The 19,504-nt window shown below is 38.0% G+C and overlaps 1 protein-coding gene across 1 annotated transcript; it reads right to left on the bottom strand.

The window, feature by feature from the left end:
* Positions 1-12,592: 12,592 nt before the first annotated feature.
* On the bottom strand, positions 12,593-19,117 carry LOC308384606 (sclerostin domain-containing protein 1-like). Its single transcript, XM_080863147.1, has 2 exons — positions 18,883-19,117; positions 12,593-14,115 (listed from the first exon to the last, which is right to left on the bottom strand). Exons 1-2 carry the CDS (start codon positions 19,073-19,075, stop codon positions 13,691-13,693), a joined length of 618 nt encoding a protein of 205 aa, XP_080719273.1. The 5' UTR covers positions 19,076-19,117; the 3' UTR covers positions 12,593-13,690.
* Between the last annotated feature and the right edge of the window lie 387 nt (positions 19,118-19,504).

The raw sequence follows: 19,504 nt of genomic DNA, 5'->3' as shown, positions 1-19,504 counted from the left end.
AATATTGCAAGAAATCTAACAATAGTTCTGTAAACATGTTTTAAGTGGACAAAAAGGATGGATTTGGTTGTAATGTAAGTACAATAAGGCAGAGTTGTAAAGATAGTTGAAAAAGATGTAATTTTAACATTTTATATGTAACCCCTTTGTAAAGCCTGTTGACCAAAGTCTATTTGGGGTTCAGTATCTGAGGCAGTCAGCGATTAAACCACAGATTAGCAGATGACTATGCCTGCACTACCTCCTGAGCCACCCCGTGGGTACACAGTGGGTGTAAAGGGACAGACACAGTCAACAATAATACTCAAATATACTGTGGCATTTAAACAATGCCTAGTTTGTACTAAGGGCCACCCACACCATTACACCACCAACACAAGCGTGAACCATTGATTAAAGGGAGGATGTATCCTCTACTTTCATATTGTTTAATGCCAAATTCTGACCCAACCATCCAAATAGTGCAGCAGAACCAGCAACATTGTTCTACTGTCTATTTTTCTTAGTTTTTCTTTTCCCCCACCTTTCAAATGTTGGCCTTTAAGCCCAGAAATCCTTTTGTTTCCCTCTTTGTTTTATGTTTTTAAGATAAAATCATCCTTAAGAAGCATGATATTAAATAAATTCTTACAGAATGGTGGTGACAAGTGAAAATGTCTCTGTTAAATCCACTCTTAAAGGATTGCAGTTACAATGTGTAGAGGGAAAGCAGTATACACGCAGGACGGAGTGCATTGCCAAAAACCAAAGACAGTTATGCTCACTTGCTACTAAATGTCCTGAAATATGTCATATGTACAGAGGTCATGATAACATTCCTAAACACTCATACTCCTTTGGGTGGCGCTCTCACTTGATGTTGGCTTTTTCTGGTATCACTTGCTGTTTCTGTTACAACACAGAGTGGTGTTATTAGCTGTGTCCAGGGGCTGCATCCTTCTTCTTTTTTTAAAACTTTAACAAAAGAACAAAGTACAAGAGCGGTAGCTACCTTAGCAGAACAAAGATGACATAAAACATATACTGTAGAAAATCGTTTCAGAACTTGAGAACAGAAGAAGGAAATCTAGATGTGTCAGGGAGGCAAGAAAGAAAATTAAAAAAGCAACCACAATTTATTTTCTTCTTCTTCTTCCTTTTGTTTTAAGCAGTTTTGAATATTTTATTGAGAGAATAACAATAATGTTCTAACTGCTTTATGATTAGAGGAAAGTCTGATAATGTCATAAGTGATAGTTATGGAATTCCATCATGAAAGTAAGGAAGTGCGGTTTTCTGTTCAGAACATTTGTGAATATGACATTTGGCCCATAAAAGAATTCAATTAATTACAAATATAGAAGAGTTTATGTTGTTATCCTGATGTAGGATAAGACATCTTTCCAAAAAACCCTGAAAATCCCCTTTGATAGTGTCTCTTACATAAAAAGAGACATTTTGCCAAAAATGTCAAGAGTGGGAGCCCACTCTACCTACTCACACTAGGCATAGCTGTCCAGTGCTGAAGCAAGTTAGTTCTAGGGTTAAAGAACCCTAATTTATTGTACCGCAAATGTTTCCCTCTGGCTTCTGTATGAGCTTCCGTTTAGTTAGCACACTGAGATTGGTTTTCTGCCATTGCACATGTGCTCCAAATCCAAACTACTCATTGCTGGAAAACTTGTGTCTTGCCTGACAAAGTGGAATAGACCAAAATATCCTCTAAAGCCAGACATCACATCGTGATCCAAGGAACATCAGGAACAAATGAGAAACAAAGTAATTGAGATCGCTCAGTCTGGAAAAGGTTAGAAGGCCATTATCCACAAATAGTGAAAACAAGGAACAGTGGTGAACATTCCCAGGAGTAACCGGCTGACCAAAATTACCCCAAGAGTGCAGCGACGACTCATCAAAGACCCCAGAACAACATCCAGAACTGCAGGCCTCATCTGCCTCAGTTAAGGTCAGTGTTCATGACGCGGTCGGAAGTTGAACCCACGACAAAGGCATGATTCTTACACACACACACACACACACACACACACACACACACACACACACACACACACACACACACACACACACACACACACACACACACACACGATCACATGATTTAAAAGGATACAGTTAAATAGGTTATTTGGTTGTTAATTCTGTTTACAATCACTCTTTGGGTAGCTGACAAAATGAAGCATGCTCTGAGAAATGCCTTCAGAGTCATCATCTAAATCTATTATGTTTAGCCAGTAGGTTAGATTAAAGGTAAATATTACATTTACAAACTAAGCTCTGGTGTCAGAAATTCAACTGTCAAATGAATAAGAGTCAGTAAGTATTACATACCTTTGTCCCGTCTTATTTTTTCTATGTCCGATTTCCTTTTTTCTTGAGCACCACTCCTAAATATCATTTTAGAAGCCATTTGTGCAACAATCAAAATTCTGTACTGAAATGTAATGTTATGATGTTACAATCTTGCCTAACCATGTCGATGCTGGTTCTAATCAAATGTTAGTGTCTCAAAGTGAAAAAGCACTCTCAGGATTTAAAATCTCCTTATGTGAACTACAGACAGATTTATCTGGTGCTGATAGGCTAAATCAACATTGTGTGAACTAATCTGACGTGTAACGGCTCTACATTTATATTTAACATTTCTATAACTGCAGTGTGCGCAGCAAGCAACACAGAAAGTCATGTGGAGCTAACTACAATAAACGTGTTAGATACTGTGACTTGAGGCTGGAGTAGAGGTTCACCTTCTTTAAAAAAAATATTATTATCATTATTTATTTATTTTATTTTATTAAGTTTGAAGTTATTACAAACACAACATGACTGGGGGATAAGAAAGTAAGACAGGAGAAGTTCAAGAAAAACAGAGGGGAAGAGGGGCAGTGAGAAAAGACACTAAAGAGACACTAGAGGTTGACCTTCCAGCAGGACACTGACCCTAAACATACAGTCACAACTACACTGGAATTGTTTAGATTAAAGCATATTCATGTGTTAGAATGATGTATTCAAAGTCCAAAGCAAAGAAATAAAGAACTCTGTAGTGCTCTTGTGACACGGGGGCGAAAAATGTAGGAGTTTGAAACTCACGTTAAAGTCTTCTTCTTACCGTTGCTGATTATCTCCCTTTAGCAGCAACTCTGTGTCTATTTTGTGCCTGCTGGCTACAGCGGAAATATGGCACCATTCCAACTTATGGTACACAACTACTTATTTGTAGATTTTATATTTGGATTTCCTGCATATTTCTTCATGTCCTAAAGAAGGGGTGGGCAATTCCAGGCCCCGAGGGCCGGTGTCCTGCAGGTTTTAGATCTCACACACCTGAATCACATGATTAGTTCGTTACCAGCCCTCTGGAGAACTGCAGGAGCTAATTTAGCCATTTAAATCAGCTGTGTTGGTTCAAGGACGCATCTAAAACCTGCAGGGACACCGGAATTGCCCACCTCTGTTCTAAAGTAATAGCGGACTGTTCAGTAGCATCAAGACTGGTCCTCACTGGTTGACAAATATCCAAAGTCCTTTTCCCAGGATGAGAGAGGTGCTTCATTAATGTCTCACTTAGTTCATTTTGTTGTTAAATCCTGTTGTACTTGATTTCAATGGGTTTTTGGTTCTTGATAGAAAATGACTGAGGACAGTTTTACCAAACGTCTGTGGTGCTGTACTTGCAGTCCATTAGCTAAATGTAAATGATGCTCTAGACTATTTAAAAAAACACTGTGTCAAAGTGTTACTTGGACTAAGAAGAGACCCCACTTTCTCATGCCTGTTCAGTTTACTCAGTTTCTTTAGAGCTCTGTATTCCCTGCTGCATTGTCTTCATTTTCCATGCCTCTGCTCCCATGGGAATACACTAACCCCTGTCACAGTTCTCATAGACACAAGCAGCAAGCATGGCTGCTGTCAAGGACCCCACTACCCTCTCTTGGATTTCACACTTACTCTGGGCTGAAGAAAAGTATAAAAGATCAATCTCAAATTTCTAGTTTCTGAGATGCAAAATTTAGCAAATGGGCTTCCTTTAAGCCCTCCAGGGTCTTCTGTTTAGCCGACGATGTGATATTACCAACACGACGTTTTGGAGTAATTGGAGATCATTTTTAGTGCAAAATGGATGGAAAAAAAAACCTACTTCAGTAATGGCATGAACAGGACAGTTATGGAGTGGATTTTTCTTTTCAGTGGTATCAAAGAGGTACAAAAAAAGCTGGAGTAAAGGCACTGTCACAGATCCCTGGGAAAGGCTTGTAAGCAGACACCTTGATTCTTCAAGGCAAAATTTCATCAGGATGAAGGTGGAGAGGCTTTGTGTGGTGATAATGGATATACACATGTGTCATGATGGTGAGCTCACCTACACAGCTCTGGCTGCATGAAACCCAGTGAAAACGTGTAAATTAAACATGACAAACACAATCATTACAAACAAACATGTTTTTAGCCTGAAAAAGCTTTGGTCTCACTTTTCTGTCCCAGCTTTTGCAGGTATACAAATTTAGATTTTGTTTTACTTCATTTTTCTTGTTCCAGAATTTTGAGTATTAATTAATTAAATGCTCATTTTGAACATTTGTATTTATTGAACAGGTACGGGTATTTTATATTAGTTAAATGCAACAATTTAAAGTTACTGAAAATACATATTATTAATCACAGTAATTAAAATGCTGGAGATGACATTTTCTATCCTATTAAAAAATGCATGTTGGCAAAGCTGCAGGGACAGATTTGCATGTGATGGTGTCAGAGGGAGAATGATTTGGTGATTTGTTCCCATCTACTGTGTTTCTGACTTGGTACACACTGTAACCGGTCACACTTTAAAAGTAAACTTTCTGATGCTTTTCAATGGAAGTCTCGTATCCAATGTAAAATTCTCCTTGGGTCAAGTCATATATTGGACTGCTGGCGCTTTCTTTTCTTTCTTCTTTTTATAATGTTGTTTAGTCTTTAAAGTATAACCTGCCTTCATACTGTAAGTGTTTTAAATTAGTGATAAAATCAAGAAAAGTTTTAAGATTCATCTCCTATGTGCACATTTTGTGTACTGCCAGTTTGAATGAAATGACAAACCGCATCCTCGGTTACATATTTAGATCCTTTGGCGCTTGTCTTTAATCTGTGATGAAATAAAACTTTTTCTCTGTTGTTTTTATGCATTGTTGCATTCACCTCATCAGACTCAAAGCATGTCTTTGTTTAAACAGCCCAAGATATCAGTCAGTTCTCAATAATTAAAGCAAGACAGTTCAGGTATACATTGGAGGAAAGTCAAATGTTCTCAGTTCTAGCGTCTTAAACTGTTTTAAGTTCTGAAGCTTTTCTGGTGGTTATCTCAGATGAACAGATCGTTCAGGTAACAGTGTCTTGAGCTGTAGTTTAGCAGCATGTTAATTCTAAAGTAGTTTTTAGAGGGGTGAGATCATCAAGATAGAAACAAGGCTATCAAATCCTCCTTGAGCATTCTGTGGAGTCACCTAATACCTGAAAAAGAACAACAGCACAGCTTTTATGTTCTTCTGACTGCAGGGGTTGTGCGTGTGTTACAATAAGACAGCTTTGTGTATAGGAAACTCTGTATTCTTAATGTGTATTCATAATAGGCCATCTTATCGTTTATCTGTCCATCTACTCCTAATCTAATTCAGTGTTGCCTACATAGTTCTTGCTCTGAAGCGACAGTGATAACTACTGCATCACTGTGCAAGTCATTAATAAGATCTGTGATGCAACATGTAAGATAGAGCTCACAACTGCCCTTATGGAAGTTGTGAAATAGTCACTTCCAGGACACGTTAACCCCACATACATGAATAATTTTTTTGCAGAACATATAGAAACATCACAATCATTTTGTTATTTTTAGTGAAAAGCTGCCAACAGATAAACAGTCTGTGTGAAAGTGAGATAGGAATGCAATCATGTCCATTCTTGAATCATATCTATCTATCTATCTATCTATCTATCTATCTATCTATCTATCTATCTATCTATCTGTCTATCTGTCTGTCTGTCTGTCTGTCTGTCTGTCTGTCTGTCTATCTATCTATCTATCTATCTATCTATCTATCTATCTATCTATCTATCTATCTGTCTGTCTGTCTGTCTGTCTGTCTGTCTGTCTGTCTGTCTGTCTGTCTGTCTATCTATCTATCTATCTATCTATCTATCTATCTATCTATCTATCTATCTATCTATCTATCTGTCTGTCTGTCTGTCTGTCTGTCTGTCTGTCTGTCTGTCTGTCTGTCTATCTGTCTATCTGTCTGTCTGTCTATCTGTCTGTCTGTCTGTCTGTCTGTCTGTCTGTCTGTCTGTCTGTCTGTCTATACGTATTATTATTATTGGGTCTACCAGAGAGAGAAGGCATGTCAAACACAGACATCTTTGTCTGGCCAGGGTTTTCTGAGTGTTGTGGCTATGAAGGAATGCTTAGATAACATTCTGGCTGAATGGAAAACAGGTGTGTCTGCAGTAGAGAGATTAACCTCTCTTTGACTATTCGAGGCTATTGAGTGCAGAACACGCAGACTTTCAGCAGCAGGTACCTTTCACAGCTTCAGGCTTCAGGACGCTCAATGAAACAGACCTTTGTATGATTCTATTTTGGTCTTTTTACTTTGCTTGTTTGCAGAAGATGAATTTCTGCAGCTTTGATGTGGTTCTCACCCTCTCTTTGATGTATAGAATATATAAAAATGCCTCTGAAATGTAATAATATAGGAAAGAAGAAGATTAACTCTTATGTTAGTGGGGGCTTAGTAAGCAATAGTGTCGCTAAGACCAAACTGATCATGAGACAATGTTTTCTTTTGATTAATTGCTGCTTGTTCTAGATTGTTTGGACACAGCTTCCTGACACCTAGGTAAAGGGGTTTGGCAGGATGTGGAATCTGTTCAAATAAAGTGTTAAAATCCTGTGGTTAAGAGATGGATCAATAGCCATGTAATTGTAGCTTCAGGGCATGTTTCGCTGCACTGTTTGAACTAACAGGAACATTTGTTTGTAGCGCCTCGAGTGACCTGGGTCACATAGCAAAGTGCCTTGTTTACAGGTACAGAGTGTCACTCATCTGTTCTACTTTGCCCACAGTTTCCTTACTCCCTGAACAACATCGGATGACGAGCTCTGCTACACTGCTCAAGCGTTTTTGGATATATATACCAAATTTTAGCAAGTACTTCTTCCTGGTGTTGCTATCACTTGATATAGCTCATCTATCACTACGACCTGAAATCAAAACGATTTGAAATGTAGTTGGTTTGGTGGTGTACTGGGGCTTCCTTTTAGGACTACGCGTCCTTCTCACCATCACCCAGCCCCACTGGTTTCCTAGCTGTTCGGGACAATCTGCTGGGGGTGACCCAATATTGACTAAGCAACCTTTGCCTACACCACCTGGCCAACTGAAGGATTTTCCAGGCTATGGAGACAGGTCTCCAATTCATTGAGCCTGGCCTCCAGAGCTGCAGTTAGGCTACACTTCTTACAATCATCGGTATTACTAAAGGAGGCTGAGGAGTAGCTAAACATCTGACAAGACCTTACAATAATACATGTAGATAAGCTACACAAAACACCAATGTGTGTTGTAACAGGAACAGGAAGTTATACAATACCACAGCAAGAGCCAACACCAAAATGAACTGACTTAATCGAACATTGTTGAATGTGAACACTTGTTCAGTGAACTCATGTGATGTGAAAATGTAATCAAACCTTTTATCAGTGGGAAAGTGTACTTTGTAGGACACTATCCTAGCATTTGCTGGCCTAATGTTAGCTTATGTACTGGTAGTTTTTTGTTTAGCTGGCTGATTGTCAGACGTAGCGACAGGAAGTTTGCATGTCTAATATATACAATAAGTAACTGCGACAATATTGGGAATCAATAAGCATGTTTATGCACATTTTTGTGTGTTAAACAGTGAGAAGACGCCTGAGGAATGGATAAGTATGACGTTTGCGGTGTTCAAAAATAAGGTAATGTGTAGAGCTGGGGTAACAATTGCAGGATGCTGAGATGAATTTACGTTAAGGTGAGAGTCTGTGAACAGCAGTAAGGCTGTATGCTGGGGAAGATGGAGAAGGACTTGCACTTTGTGTTTGTGGATCCAGCGAAAGCATATGATAGGATGCAAAGAGAGGGACTCTGGTACTGCAACGTCTTGAATATTGCACGAGATTAGCTTTGAGCTCCTTCTTGCTTGAGATGATGATGGACAAGCTGACAGATGAAGTCAGGCAGGAGTGGACTATCATATTTGCAGATGATATTGTGATCTGTAGTGCGGGTTGGAGGCAGATGGAAGAGACCCTGGAGAGGAGGAGATATGCTTTGGAGGGAAAAGGAATAAAAGTCAGTAGAACATACTGACTTTTATTTATACATCTGTATAAACGTAAATGAGAGGGAGTCAGGTCTTACAGTGAAACCAAAAGGACAGACACTCACATTCACAACTATGGGCAATTTCGAAGCATCAGTTAACCACGCTAATTGCATTTCTTTGGACTTTGGCAAAGCTTGAGAGAACCCACGCAAACTGGGGAGGACATGAAAAGTCCACACCGAAAGGCACCGGCCAGATGTTGGAGTCAAGCTCAGCACCTTCTTGCTGTGAGGCAACAGTGCTAACCACCAGGCTGCCTGTGAAAAAAGTAATTGCCCCCTTAACCTGATAACCTTAAACCTTGAAAGAACTGCAATCAACCAATCAGTTTGCAGAAACTGGCAATCGCTATTACGCTCAGGGTAAATTTTGAAAGACAGAATTATTTTAAATCAGTCATAGTCATGAACAACCTTTTTCTTCTTCTTCTTTGAGCTATTCTGAGGTAGCTGCTGTTTTTTGGATCATTGTCCTACTACATAACCTAAGTGCGATTAAGCAGCAGTGGACGGGCTAATGGTTCGAATTTAGCAGGGAGCAGAATTTATGGTTCTATCAATCACAGGTCATCCAGATGCTTCCATTTCAAATTTGAAACAATTTAAAAAACAAATTAAAAACAAGAAAAGTATAAACGCCACAGTATTTGAGTAAATGTATTTATTTTCTCCACAACAGTTAGTTTCTGCTACTAAATATTCTAATTCTGTTAAAAGATCACCTGAAAAAAGTTGTTTTCCGCCGAGCTGCTGAACAACATTCCAGACGTGATCTGGTTTAAAAGTCTACCTACAGGATATAACAGACAAAGGGGCATCAATCCTTATCCCTGTGGGGAAAACACAAATGAAACATCCTGTTGTTGTCTAGTGCAGGTGATTCTTTTAACTGTCTTTCTTTGGCTACAGTTCTTATAGGGGGAAAATGAATGGATAGATGAGACAATAAAACACCAATAAAAATGTTTGCTACAGCTGTAAGAACCTCCACTAGCCTGGAGGGGAAGGTATCCCCTACACAATAAAGCAAAGTAAAGGCTGCTGTTTAAAATAGATATTCATCACTGACTAATGCCTCTGTTGTTAGGGAGTTCCTGTTTGCAGTAAACCTGACTATAAAATGGGAGGCCTTTAAAGCTTTCCTGAGAGGGCAAATGATCAGTTTTACAAGCTTTAAACATAAAGCATCCAGGATGGAACTGGTCCATTTGGAGAAAAAGATGAAAGATATTGAGGAAGAGATATTTATATCCAAATCTAATGCTCTAATTCTAGAGTTAAATAAACTCAGAGCTAAATTTAATATTTTGTCATTAAATAAAGCTACTAAAGACTGAAACAGTCATATTATGAACAGGGTGAAAAAGCAAGTAAAATACTGGCTTGGTGTATTAAACAGGCTCAGGCTGAAAGAACAGATGAAGGACAGATCACAGCTGATCCTAAACATATTAATGACTCTTTTTCTACTTTTTATAAACAGCTATACACAACTGAGCATTTAAAGTAATTTTCATCAAAACAAATAGTTTTTTTTGATCAGCTGCATTTTCCTAGACTACCGGAAAACGATATGGATGAACTAGAGCTTAATATAACAGTAGAAGAAATTACTAATACTATAAGGAACATGAAAGGGGGCAAAACTCCTGGACCTGACGCAATACCAATAGAAATATTTACAATATTTAAAGATAAATGAATCCAGCCTTTATTGGATATGTATCAGGAATCATTTGAATCGGGGTCTCTCCCCCCTTCACTTAATGTTGCAACAATTACTTTGTTACTGAAACCTAATAAGCCAGCAACACATTGTAGTTCTTATAGACCAATCTCACTGTTGAATTATGATTGCAAGATACTTTGCAAACTATTAGCTATGAGATTAGAGAAACTCTTGCCTAAAATGATTCATTCAGACCAGAACGGCTTTATCCAGGGGAGGCAGGGGTTTCACAATATATGGAGGGTCATGATTTATGAGAAAAAAGAGACAATGCGTTAATCTCAATGGATGAGGAAAAAGCCTTCGACAGGATCAAATGGCCGTTCTTATTTGAAGTTTTGAAAAAGTTTGGTATTGGAAACAGATTTTTTAAATGGAGTCAGTTGGTGTACTTCAACCCTCAAGCAGAGATTTTAACTAATGGTCTTTTTTCCGCACCATTCAGATTATATCGTGGAACTAGACAAGGGTGCCCCTTGTCACCTCTCTTGTTCACCTTGGCAACTGAGCCTCTTGCAATGACAATTCAGAATCATAAAAACATATCAGGAATTAAAGTAATGTTGACCACCGTATCGCCCCATATGCAGATGATATGATCCTGTTCTGCACTAATTTAAACAAATCAATACCATCCATATTAAGTCTCATTAATACATTTAGTACATTTTCAGGTTATAAAATAAATTCAGATAAATCCGAAATATTATTTTTGAATAAAAATGAACGACAAACTCCTCCAATCAATACTCCTTTTCTGTTATCTGAACATGGGTTTACTTATCTGGGTGTGAAATTAACTCACTCAATTGAAAATATTCTTGCATCCAATTATAATTCCTTAACGACTTCAGTTATTACACTTCTAAACAGATGGATGAAACTACCTATATCTTTAATTGGTCGTATTAATATACTAAAAATGTCAATTTTGCCAAAATATCTTTACCTTTTTCAATCAATACCTCTCTCTCCACCAAACTCTTTCTTCTTAGATTTGCAAAAACTATTCCGAAACTTTATTTGGAATAACAGAAGACCAAGACTCAGAATCTCATTATTATACCTTCCTTATGAAAGAGGGGTTTACAACTTCCAAATTTAAAGTGGTACTTCTGGGCTGCTCAAATCAGAGCGGCAATATTTTATTTTGTTAATGCGCAAATTCCAGTGTGGGTTTCTACGGAGTCTACAGAAATCAAAATTCCTCCTACCTTATATCTTTACTCAGCCGACAGGAAGACACTAAATAAGCAAACTAAGAACCCCTTTTTAAAAACCCTATAATGATCTGGTTTGAAATACATAACTACTTGGGAGAAATGATCCAACTGTCTCGGTTTACTCCGATATTTGGAAATGACAGCTTTCCTCCTGGTAGGGTGGATGCAGGTTTTAAATTTTGAATCGATGAAGGTATGAGAAAGTGTCTGATATATTTAGGAATAATACTCTTATGTCTTTTGAACAACTTAGAAGTACTTTTTCTATTCCTGTCAAACATTTTTTTAAATTTCTTCAATTAAGAAATTTTATCTTAACCACACAAGGTAACAGCTTACAAATCCCCACCTACTCCTTTCTAGAGAGCACAGTTATAAAGCATGTAAATGGGAGAGGCCAAGTTTCTGCATTGTATAAATTATTTATGGAAAATTCCAAAGAATCAACACAGTCTATTTTAGAGGCTTGGAGGAATGATTTGCAAATGGATATATCTGATGATGAGTGGTATAAATCATGCTCCTTGGCCCAGAGTCAGACAATCTCGGCTACTTCAATATAAATGGTTAACAAGACCTGTATTAAGTGTGGAGTGGACAGGGTCACTTTATTTCACTGTATATGGGAATGTCCACATGTGAAAATCTTTTGGGAAAAGGTAATAAATCTGTTGAGTCTGTTGATTCCACTTCATCCTAAAGTATGTATTTTAAATATATACCCGAATAATTTTGTACCTGCTGCAAACAATAGAGCTCTGTTAACGACTGGAGTTTTGGAAACCAAGCGCTGTATTGCTATGTGCTGGAAAAATCAAAAGATATGTGGACTGACATCTATACGATCTATAGAGAAAATAACTTATACATTAAGAAATAAACTGGACAAGTTTTGGGCTGTATGGTCAAAATTCTACAACTTTCTGTAGAACTGCAGCGTGCACACTGTGGACTTAACAGCCTGAAACTCTGACTTGATTTGTATATCTGTCCTTCCCTTCTGTTATGGTTTGCTTTGTTTTTGTTTCTATTCCTATGTTATTTCTGTTGATGTTGTGGTATTTTTTTATTATTATTATTTTTTAATGTTCACGGTGCACCATGTAAAACCGGTTAAAACCAATAAATAAATGTTTTTAAAAAAACAAAGAAACAAACCTGTCTAGCATGCCTGCAGCATTATATCAGAACCACATCACTGAAACAAATTTTTATTATTTCAGAAAATGCAAAAAGAGATGTAAAACAGAACTGTTCTGGTACAAAATAGATGATATCTGTCTAACTGATTATTGTTTTCTATTTTTTAAATAAAAAAAATCTTTGTACATACTTCCAACACAAACCAAAACCCTGAACTGATAAACTATTTGATTACACTGTGCCTTCACTGCTAACAGAACATCCTTTACATTACAAACAATATCTGAGACTCTCAGGTGCTGCATGAAACGCTATAATCCTGGAATTACCACTTCTTTATTGATTACTTTTAAAATTTGTTTTTAACTTTATCACTTTTCATATCATTTTTGGACACAATGAGCAACAATTCACAGTAAAGGCTGGAAACATTGTACAGAGGCACGCGTTTCAATTATTTGGTCGAGAATAGGTTGTTGACACCCCCTGTCCCTTTCTTATAAATAACCACTAACTACTAACAAAGTATGCTCTCCTCGAGAAGCATGACTTGCAGCCATCATGCCTCAATCACAACAACTTTCACAGGACGATACAAGAAGTGTTACAGAGATGCGCAGACATGGATGAGACTGCAAAACACCTTCCTGTTGCTTTTGGAACCTGATGTCCATCAATCCACACAAAGAAAGTTTCATAAAACACGACCCTTCCTAGGAGAGGCTCTCCTGCTAAGATAACACTAAATGCTACAATGAGGCAAAACCAAAGAAGGACAGCAAATCTAAATCTCTACATCTAGCTAAAATATATGACATGTACTCATATTCACACTATACGAATAATAAGAATACTGTCAGTGTGACAAAATCACTGCTGTTCAAAAAATGTACGGAAAAAATAAGACAACACTTCTCTCCAGAAAGATTAGACAAATGTCACCAGCTGTAGCTCAGGTGTTAGACTGCTTTCTGAATAGTTGCAGCCGAGTTCTTTGTTGCAGATGACAAACATATTTCATGGGAACAAATGAGCTATATTTTGGTCTACAGACTAATCACTGTATTAAACTAAATATGGAGATAACACTATACTATTCACCTTTGTTTATATCTATTCTGCACACTTATAGTTCATACAAAAACATTTATAGTGACAATATGAAGGTTTTTTCTTTGTAGCTGTGAAATCAGGTTTCAGTTAGCAGACTCGCTCCCAGCATTCATCTCCAGCAGTCCAGGCCTCCCCTGATTCTTCCTCTGTTTACCAGTATTTCCAGATGTGTCCTTGTGTCGTGAATCGTTCTGCTGTCTGGTGTAGCGCTTGCATTTGCAGGAGGTCACCACAGTTATCTTGTAGGTCCTCGTGCTCCCATTGTGGCACTGCAGCTGGATCCGCTGGGTCCTGGTTCGATCGATAACACAGCGCCACTCCTGAGCATCGCGGCGGCTCCAGTACCTCCCAGTGTGAGTTCTACCAATCCAGTTGGGCAGCAGCTGAGCTGGCAGACACTCCCCAGCACACACCAGCTCCTTGATAGGGTTGACACTGGTGCACTGGCCATCAGAGATGTACTTCGTGGACCTCAACTCCCTGCAGCCCACCTGGCTCTGGTCTGGCCCTAAGACATGAAAAGTGAGTTACATATATGTGTAGCTTAGATCAGTCTTCTTGTTATTCCAAAGTATGTGTGTGTGTGTATATATATATATTATTGTTTTTTGTTTTGTTTTAAGTGGGTAGTGGTGGTGGTGGTATAGAAGTGTGAAGTGTAGATTAAAGAACTCTTTCTTCTCCAATGCCATTAGACTTCTAAACACCCGGCAGGAGTGTATTTCCTTGGTCTACCTCAGTTTACGACTGTCTACATTTCTGAGTTTGCACACACATAATTGCACCCTCGCTGTGTCCGCTGCACATACAGTTAATGTAGCATTCAAAATGAACATATATATGCACACACACACACACACACACCTCAATATTAAATTTGGGTCAGTTTGAGTCGATCTGCACATTTGAGGTCCATGGTGAAATCAGTGAAATCAGAGTCAGGGGTCCTGCTGGTACTTTCAGGAAGCTAAAAATAGCATCAGAGCTGAATATGAATTTGTAAAATGACAACTGAAATATTTACAACGGTGATGATTTGTCATTAAACTGAAGGTGAAGAATTGGTTTAAACCCAGTTAAAGGAAAACAGCTACTGATATTTCTGTTGTAAAAGAATTTAACATGATTTATAATTCACACCACTAACTGTCCCATGATACCAGTTTATGACGTGTTCATGTTAGTCTGATATTTCCACATTTCTGCACTTCATGACACAGTTTGTCTTTTTTAAATCAGTAGTTTCATATCTGGACCAAGAGTCATGCACATGAAAAGCATTTTGTGATTTAATAATGTATTGTGCATTTCTGTATTTACAAACTGCTGCTGAATTTCTTTTCTTTATTTAGACATTAATAATTATAAATCAATAGTTATTTCATAATTTAACTGTTAATAAAAGAGAACTTTGAAATGAATGTTTCTAAATGGAAAAAGGCATTTACAGAAAAAGACACTCAGCTCTCAATTAAAAAAAAAGATTTATAAAAAATTCTAAATTTAAATGGCAAACAAATAAGTAAATAGATTCAAACATCGAAATTAGGAAAACAGTTTTTTCCAACATGTAAAATGGCAATTGCATTCTCCTTTTCCCATGAGGTTGTCGTGGTCCTGAGTCTTTTTCTGGACTTATTCATTCCTTTGTAAATATAATTAATTATGAATATGTTGTCCTTCTAGAGCCTCTGAGACTGCTGTTTATAGTTCTTATTTTCATAATGGGAGTGCCCCGTTCATGTCCAGTCTGTCTTGCCTATGTTTTGTTATCATGTTTCCATGTCTGTTTCTCCCCACTGTCCTATCTTGTGTGTCATGTTTGTCCCTGAGTCCTGCAGTTGGGCCACAGCCATACTTGACACAGCTGCTGCTTTAACTATTATATGAGGTACAAGACAAGATTCAAAGATGACTCTTAGTCCTTGGAGAAAAGGAAACACAAATTAGCCATAATTTGTGTTGCCTTGAATTATAAAAGTCATGTTTATAATACTTCTTCTTCCACTTATTGTAAGTGGGCATATGTGCATGTATAGAAGAAAATATCCAGTCTCAGTATTATTTTTGTTATAGATTGTGAAGCCTTATATATGCTATCCATCCACTTACAGTTTTTCTCAGTCGCTTTGGTGCATTTCTCACAACAGAATTGAACTCTCCACCACTACTAAGGCACTTCTCAAAACAATTAGTGCAAACTGCAAAACATGGTGGATAACTTGCAAAAGTGAGTCACTCCATCAAAAAGAAAAGTCAGGTGTCCAAAATAAGTTGTCAATGCATCAACAACAAATCCCTTGAGCAAAACAGATAATACATTCATCAAAAGCAAGTACTTATATCAATCAAAGTGTCAGGGCTGTCACAATTACAAGTCATTACACCAGCACCTTTGGTCACAAAATCAAATGGTTTGAACATGTTCTCATTGTGACGGATTTCTTTGTAGGTGCTTCCCAATGACATGTCAAGTCTGGACAGCATGCATGGCATGTTGAAAACCATAAATTGTAAAGGAAAATCAAGACACTCCATATGCACTCTTGATAATATTTAATTGAAACTGTTCACAGCATTGTGCAAACTGGGGAAATACAGTAAATCAAACATTTTACAGCAAACATAAACTCACTTAGACAGTAAACCTCACTCCAGTGGTTATGAAACAAAAAAACAAAACTGAAAAACAGACACTGCTGCATATCAATCATTGATATCTAGACGCTCCCGTCTGTCTGCCCACATATTTGCATCAACATCACAGCGAATGTCAGCTCTATCGATGCATCGGGGAAAGTATCTTCTGGAGTGTCAACTCCACTCTCTGCAGGACTCTGCTGTGATGTCATCACAAGCTGCATCCATAGCTGCTAGCAGGGTCATTTGGGTATGTGGATGCCTGTCATATACCTTCCACCTCCAGAAAGAGAAAAACTCCTCAATTGGATTTAGGAATGGAGTGTAAGGAGGAAGAAACTCCATAAGCATCCTGTCGTGTGCTGCAAACCACTGCCCGACTACAGCAGAGTGATGGAAGCTAACATTATCCCAAACCACTACATACATTGTCCGATTGTCACCAGGATCATCCCTTTTATTTTGTGGGATTAGGTCCCTATAAAGAGCGTCCAGAAAAGCCAACCGGTGTTGTGTATTGTATGCACCAATACGAGGAATATGGGTGTGAACGCCATTTTCTGAGATTGCTGCACACATTGAAATATTTCCTCCTCGTTGGCCTGGGACATCAATGGTGGCTATTTCTCCAATGTGATTTCGTTCACGCCTTTTGCAAGATTGAATCCCGCTTCGTCAAGATATACAAACGTGTGCAGGGGTTTCATGGAAACTCCTTAAAAATAGGGTTTTCAAAATGGGTGTACAAAGTGTTTGACAAGATGTTCAACAATTTTGAGTGCACTGACACAAGCAATGAAATGAAGACTATTAGTTGTGAGGACAATGACTATTCAGCCGGTACAAGTATGAATAATTGTGACATTCATGATAAAAGAAAGGAGATAGTGATGAATAGGAAGTCAAACGTGACCATTCTTTAGATATTTGTACTCACTCAACTGCTTCATGTCCAAAGGCATTTGCCTTTGGACGCAGTGAACGTGAAACCGCCACAGGGTTGTGCCAAAACGACTACATGTTGTGGTGGTTGAACTAACTGTTGTGCAATGTTTAATTCTGTTGTGAGAAATGCACCAAAGCGACTGAGAAAAACTGTAAACACAGGAATCCAGAGTTGAATTAAATAAATGTCATGTTATTCTGTTGTGATTATTAACAAGAGGGAGAGTGAGAAGAGACTGATGGGTGAACTCTCTTATATCAGGGCAGGGAGCAGCACTGTGCTATAAATTCATTAAACTATATAAATAGAGCCTGACTTCTTTCACAGAGAAATAAAACAGGCTTTTTTTTTTCAGTTATAAGTTCCAACTTCAAAATATTTATTTGCTGCACTAAGTGACTTTACTCTGTCTTCCTCACTCTGTCTACTTAGCTTTAGTATTATGAAACTTCTGAGGAGAAGTGTTTGCTGCAGGATTCTAAACCATTTGTATTGTGATTTATGAGCCGTGAACTTGTGGAATTTACAGCTTTAGTAATGTAGCCTTTATTAAAGCCACAAAAACAAGTGAGAATTAATTCTACATTCCACGACTGTATTTTGAACTGATGTATCATTGATATCATTAAAAAAGCTCAAAGGTTCCTTATATTTTTTAAAAGACAGTCATTTTGTTCAGTGTTTTCCAACAGATAACTATGGCTATGTTGGTTGTTACATGTACGAGAACCAACCCGAACTTTATAAACATTTTAACCTAGCTATCACATGGCTTTAGCTACCTAGTGAAAAACCGATTGAACCCGAAGGTATTACTTTCAGCTTTTTAATAATAGTCCACTTTTTAAATGATTAATATTGGTGTGGTCTTATAATACAAAAACCACAACAACAACATTAAAATTTACTGTCACCAGTGAAAATGACAAAATGTCTCCTCCCATCATCAGGTCAGATGTGGGATATCGACAGAATTCCACAGTGCCCTCTAATGTGAGAGTAATAAGCATGTGACAATCGAGCCTACACTATACTGCTGAAAGTATTCCTTTGTCTGCCTCCACATGCATATGAACTTGAGTGATATCCTTCTCTTGATCCACAGGGTTTGAAACGATGCTGGCTCACCCTTTGCAGCTATAACAGTTTATGTTTATGTGCTTATGGAAGTTTTTGACCATTTTTCCAGAAGCTAATTTGTCAGATCAGATTCATGTTGAGAGAGAAGACCTGGCTCACAGTCTCCATTCTAATTCATCCCAAAGGTGTTCTGTCAGGTGTTATATAATCTACAACAGACAGACAGACATTTACAGCATGCACCTGCAAAAATCTCAACACAAGCAGCAAGGATTTCTTTGTTGGTTCAACTATAAATGTCTGTATTGACAACGGGCTTTGGGCTTCACTGTGGATCGTGCACGGCACTGCATGTATTTTAATTACAGTTTTTTAATAAATCCTGCATTCCAGACATGGATATCTTGTAGTTTTTTGTTTTGTAAGATTACTTTTTACCTAGGTTTAAACTGATTGCATCATCATAATACAAATAAATAAATACATAAATAAATAAATATTATTATTCCAAACTAGGATTTTTTCTTTTCAATTTTAGTTGTATTACTGTCACATAATACTTTATGATGTTTTCTATCACATTATTTAATTTTAGCCATTTGGACTCACCATCACGCAGAGAGTCAGAAGGCCGTCTCCCTCTATTCCTCGCCTGGTTTGTGTCTTCATCGGTCGGCGGGTCCTGAGTTTCAGGGACCAGCTGAGGACTTACGGACTCTGTGGCGTTATTTTCAACAGCTGAACTCATGCTCAGCAGCAACAGGAGCGCAAGGAGCCGGAGCGCGCTGACAGAACGAAGCATGACTGCACCTGACGCACCTGATGGATAAGTAACCTGCAGGGCTGTGCTTTATATATCCTCACTGGCAGCGACATTTTATGAATGAGCTGGACACACCTACTTGCACAGCAAGAAAAGAAAAATGCAGGTCGAGAGCCAGAAACCACATGTATTTTTGCAAACTGAATTGGCGCATTTATTCATGATCACACAGGTGTTGGAAACACCAGGATTGCAGAGGTGTACTGTGACATCGGAACTTACCGGACAACGTTTCATTATTCAGCAGAACAAAAATCCACAACATGGCCAAAACAAGCATAGAGCTTTTCAGGTTAATGGGTTGAAATATTCTGGAGCGAGTGAGGCAGTTCTGGTAATTATGTGTCCAAAGGACTATGTATGCCACGTGGTTCATTCTGTGAAATTTATTTTGAAATTGAATGTAGC

The sequence above is a fragment of the Rhamphochromis sp. 'chilingali' genome, assembly GCF_963969265.1.
Source record: "Rhamphochromis sp. 'chilingali' genome assembly, chromosome: 17".
Lineage (NCBI taxonomy): Eukaryota > Metazoa > Chordata > Actinopteri > Cichliformes > Cichlidae > Rhamphochromis > Rhamphochromis sp. 'chilingali'.
The sequence above is the reverse complement of the archived record's forward strand: the minus strand, read 5'-3'. Positions and strand labels throughout refer to the sequence as shown.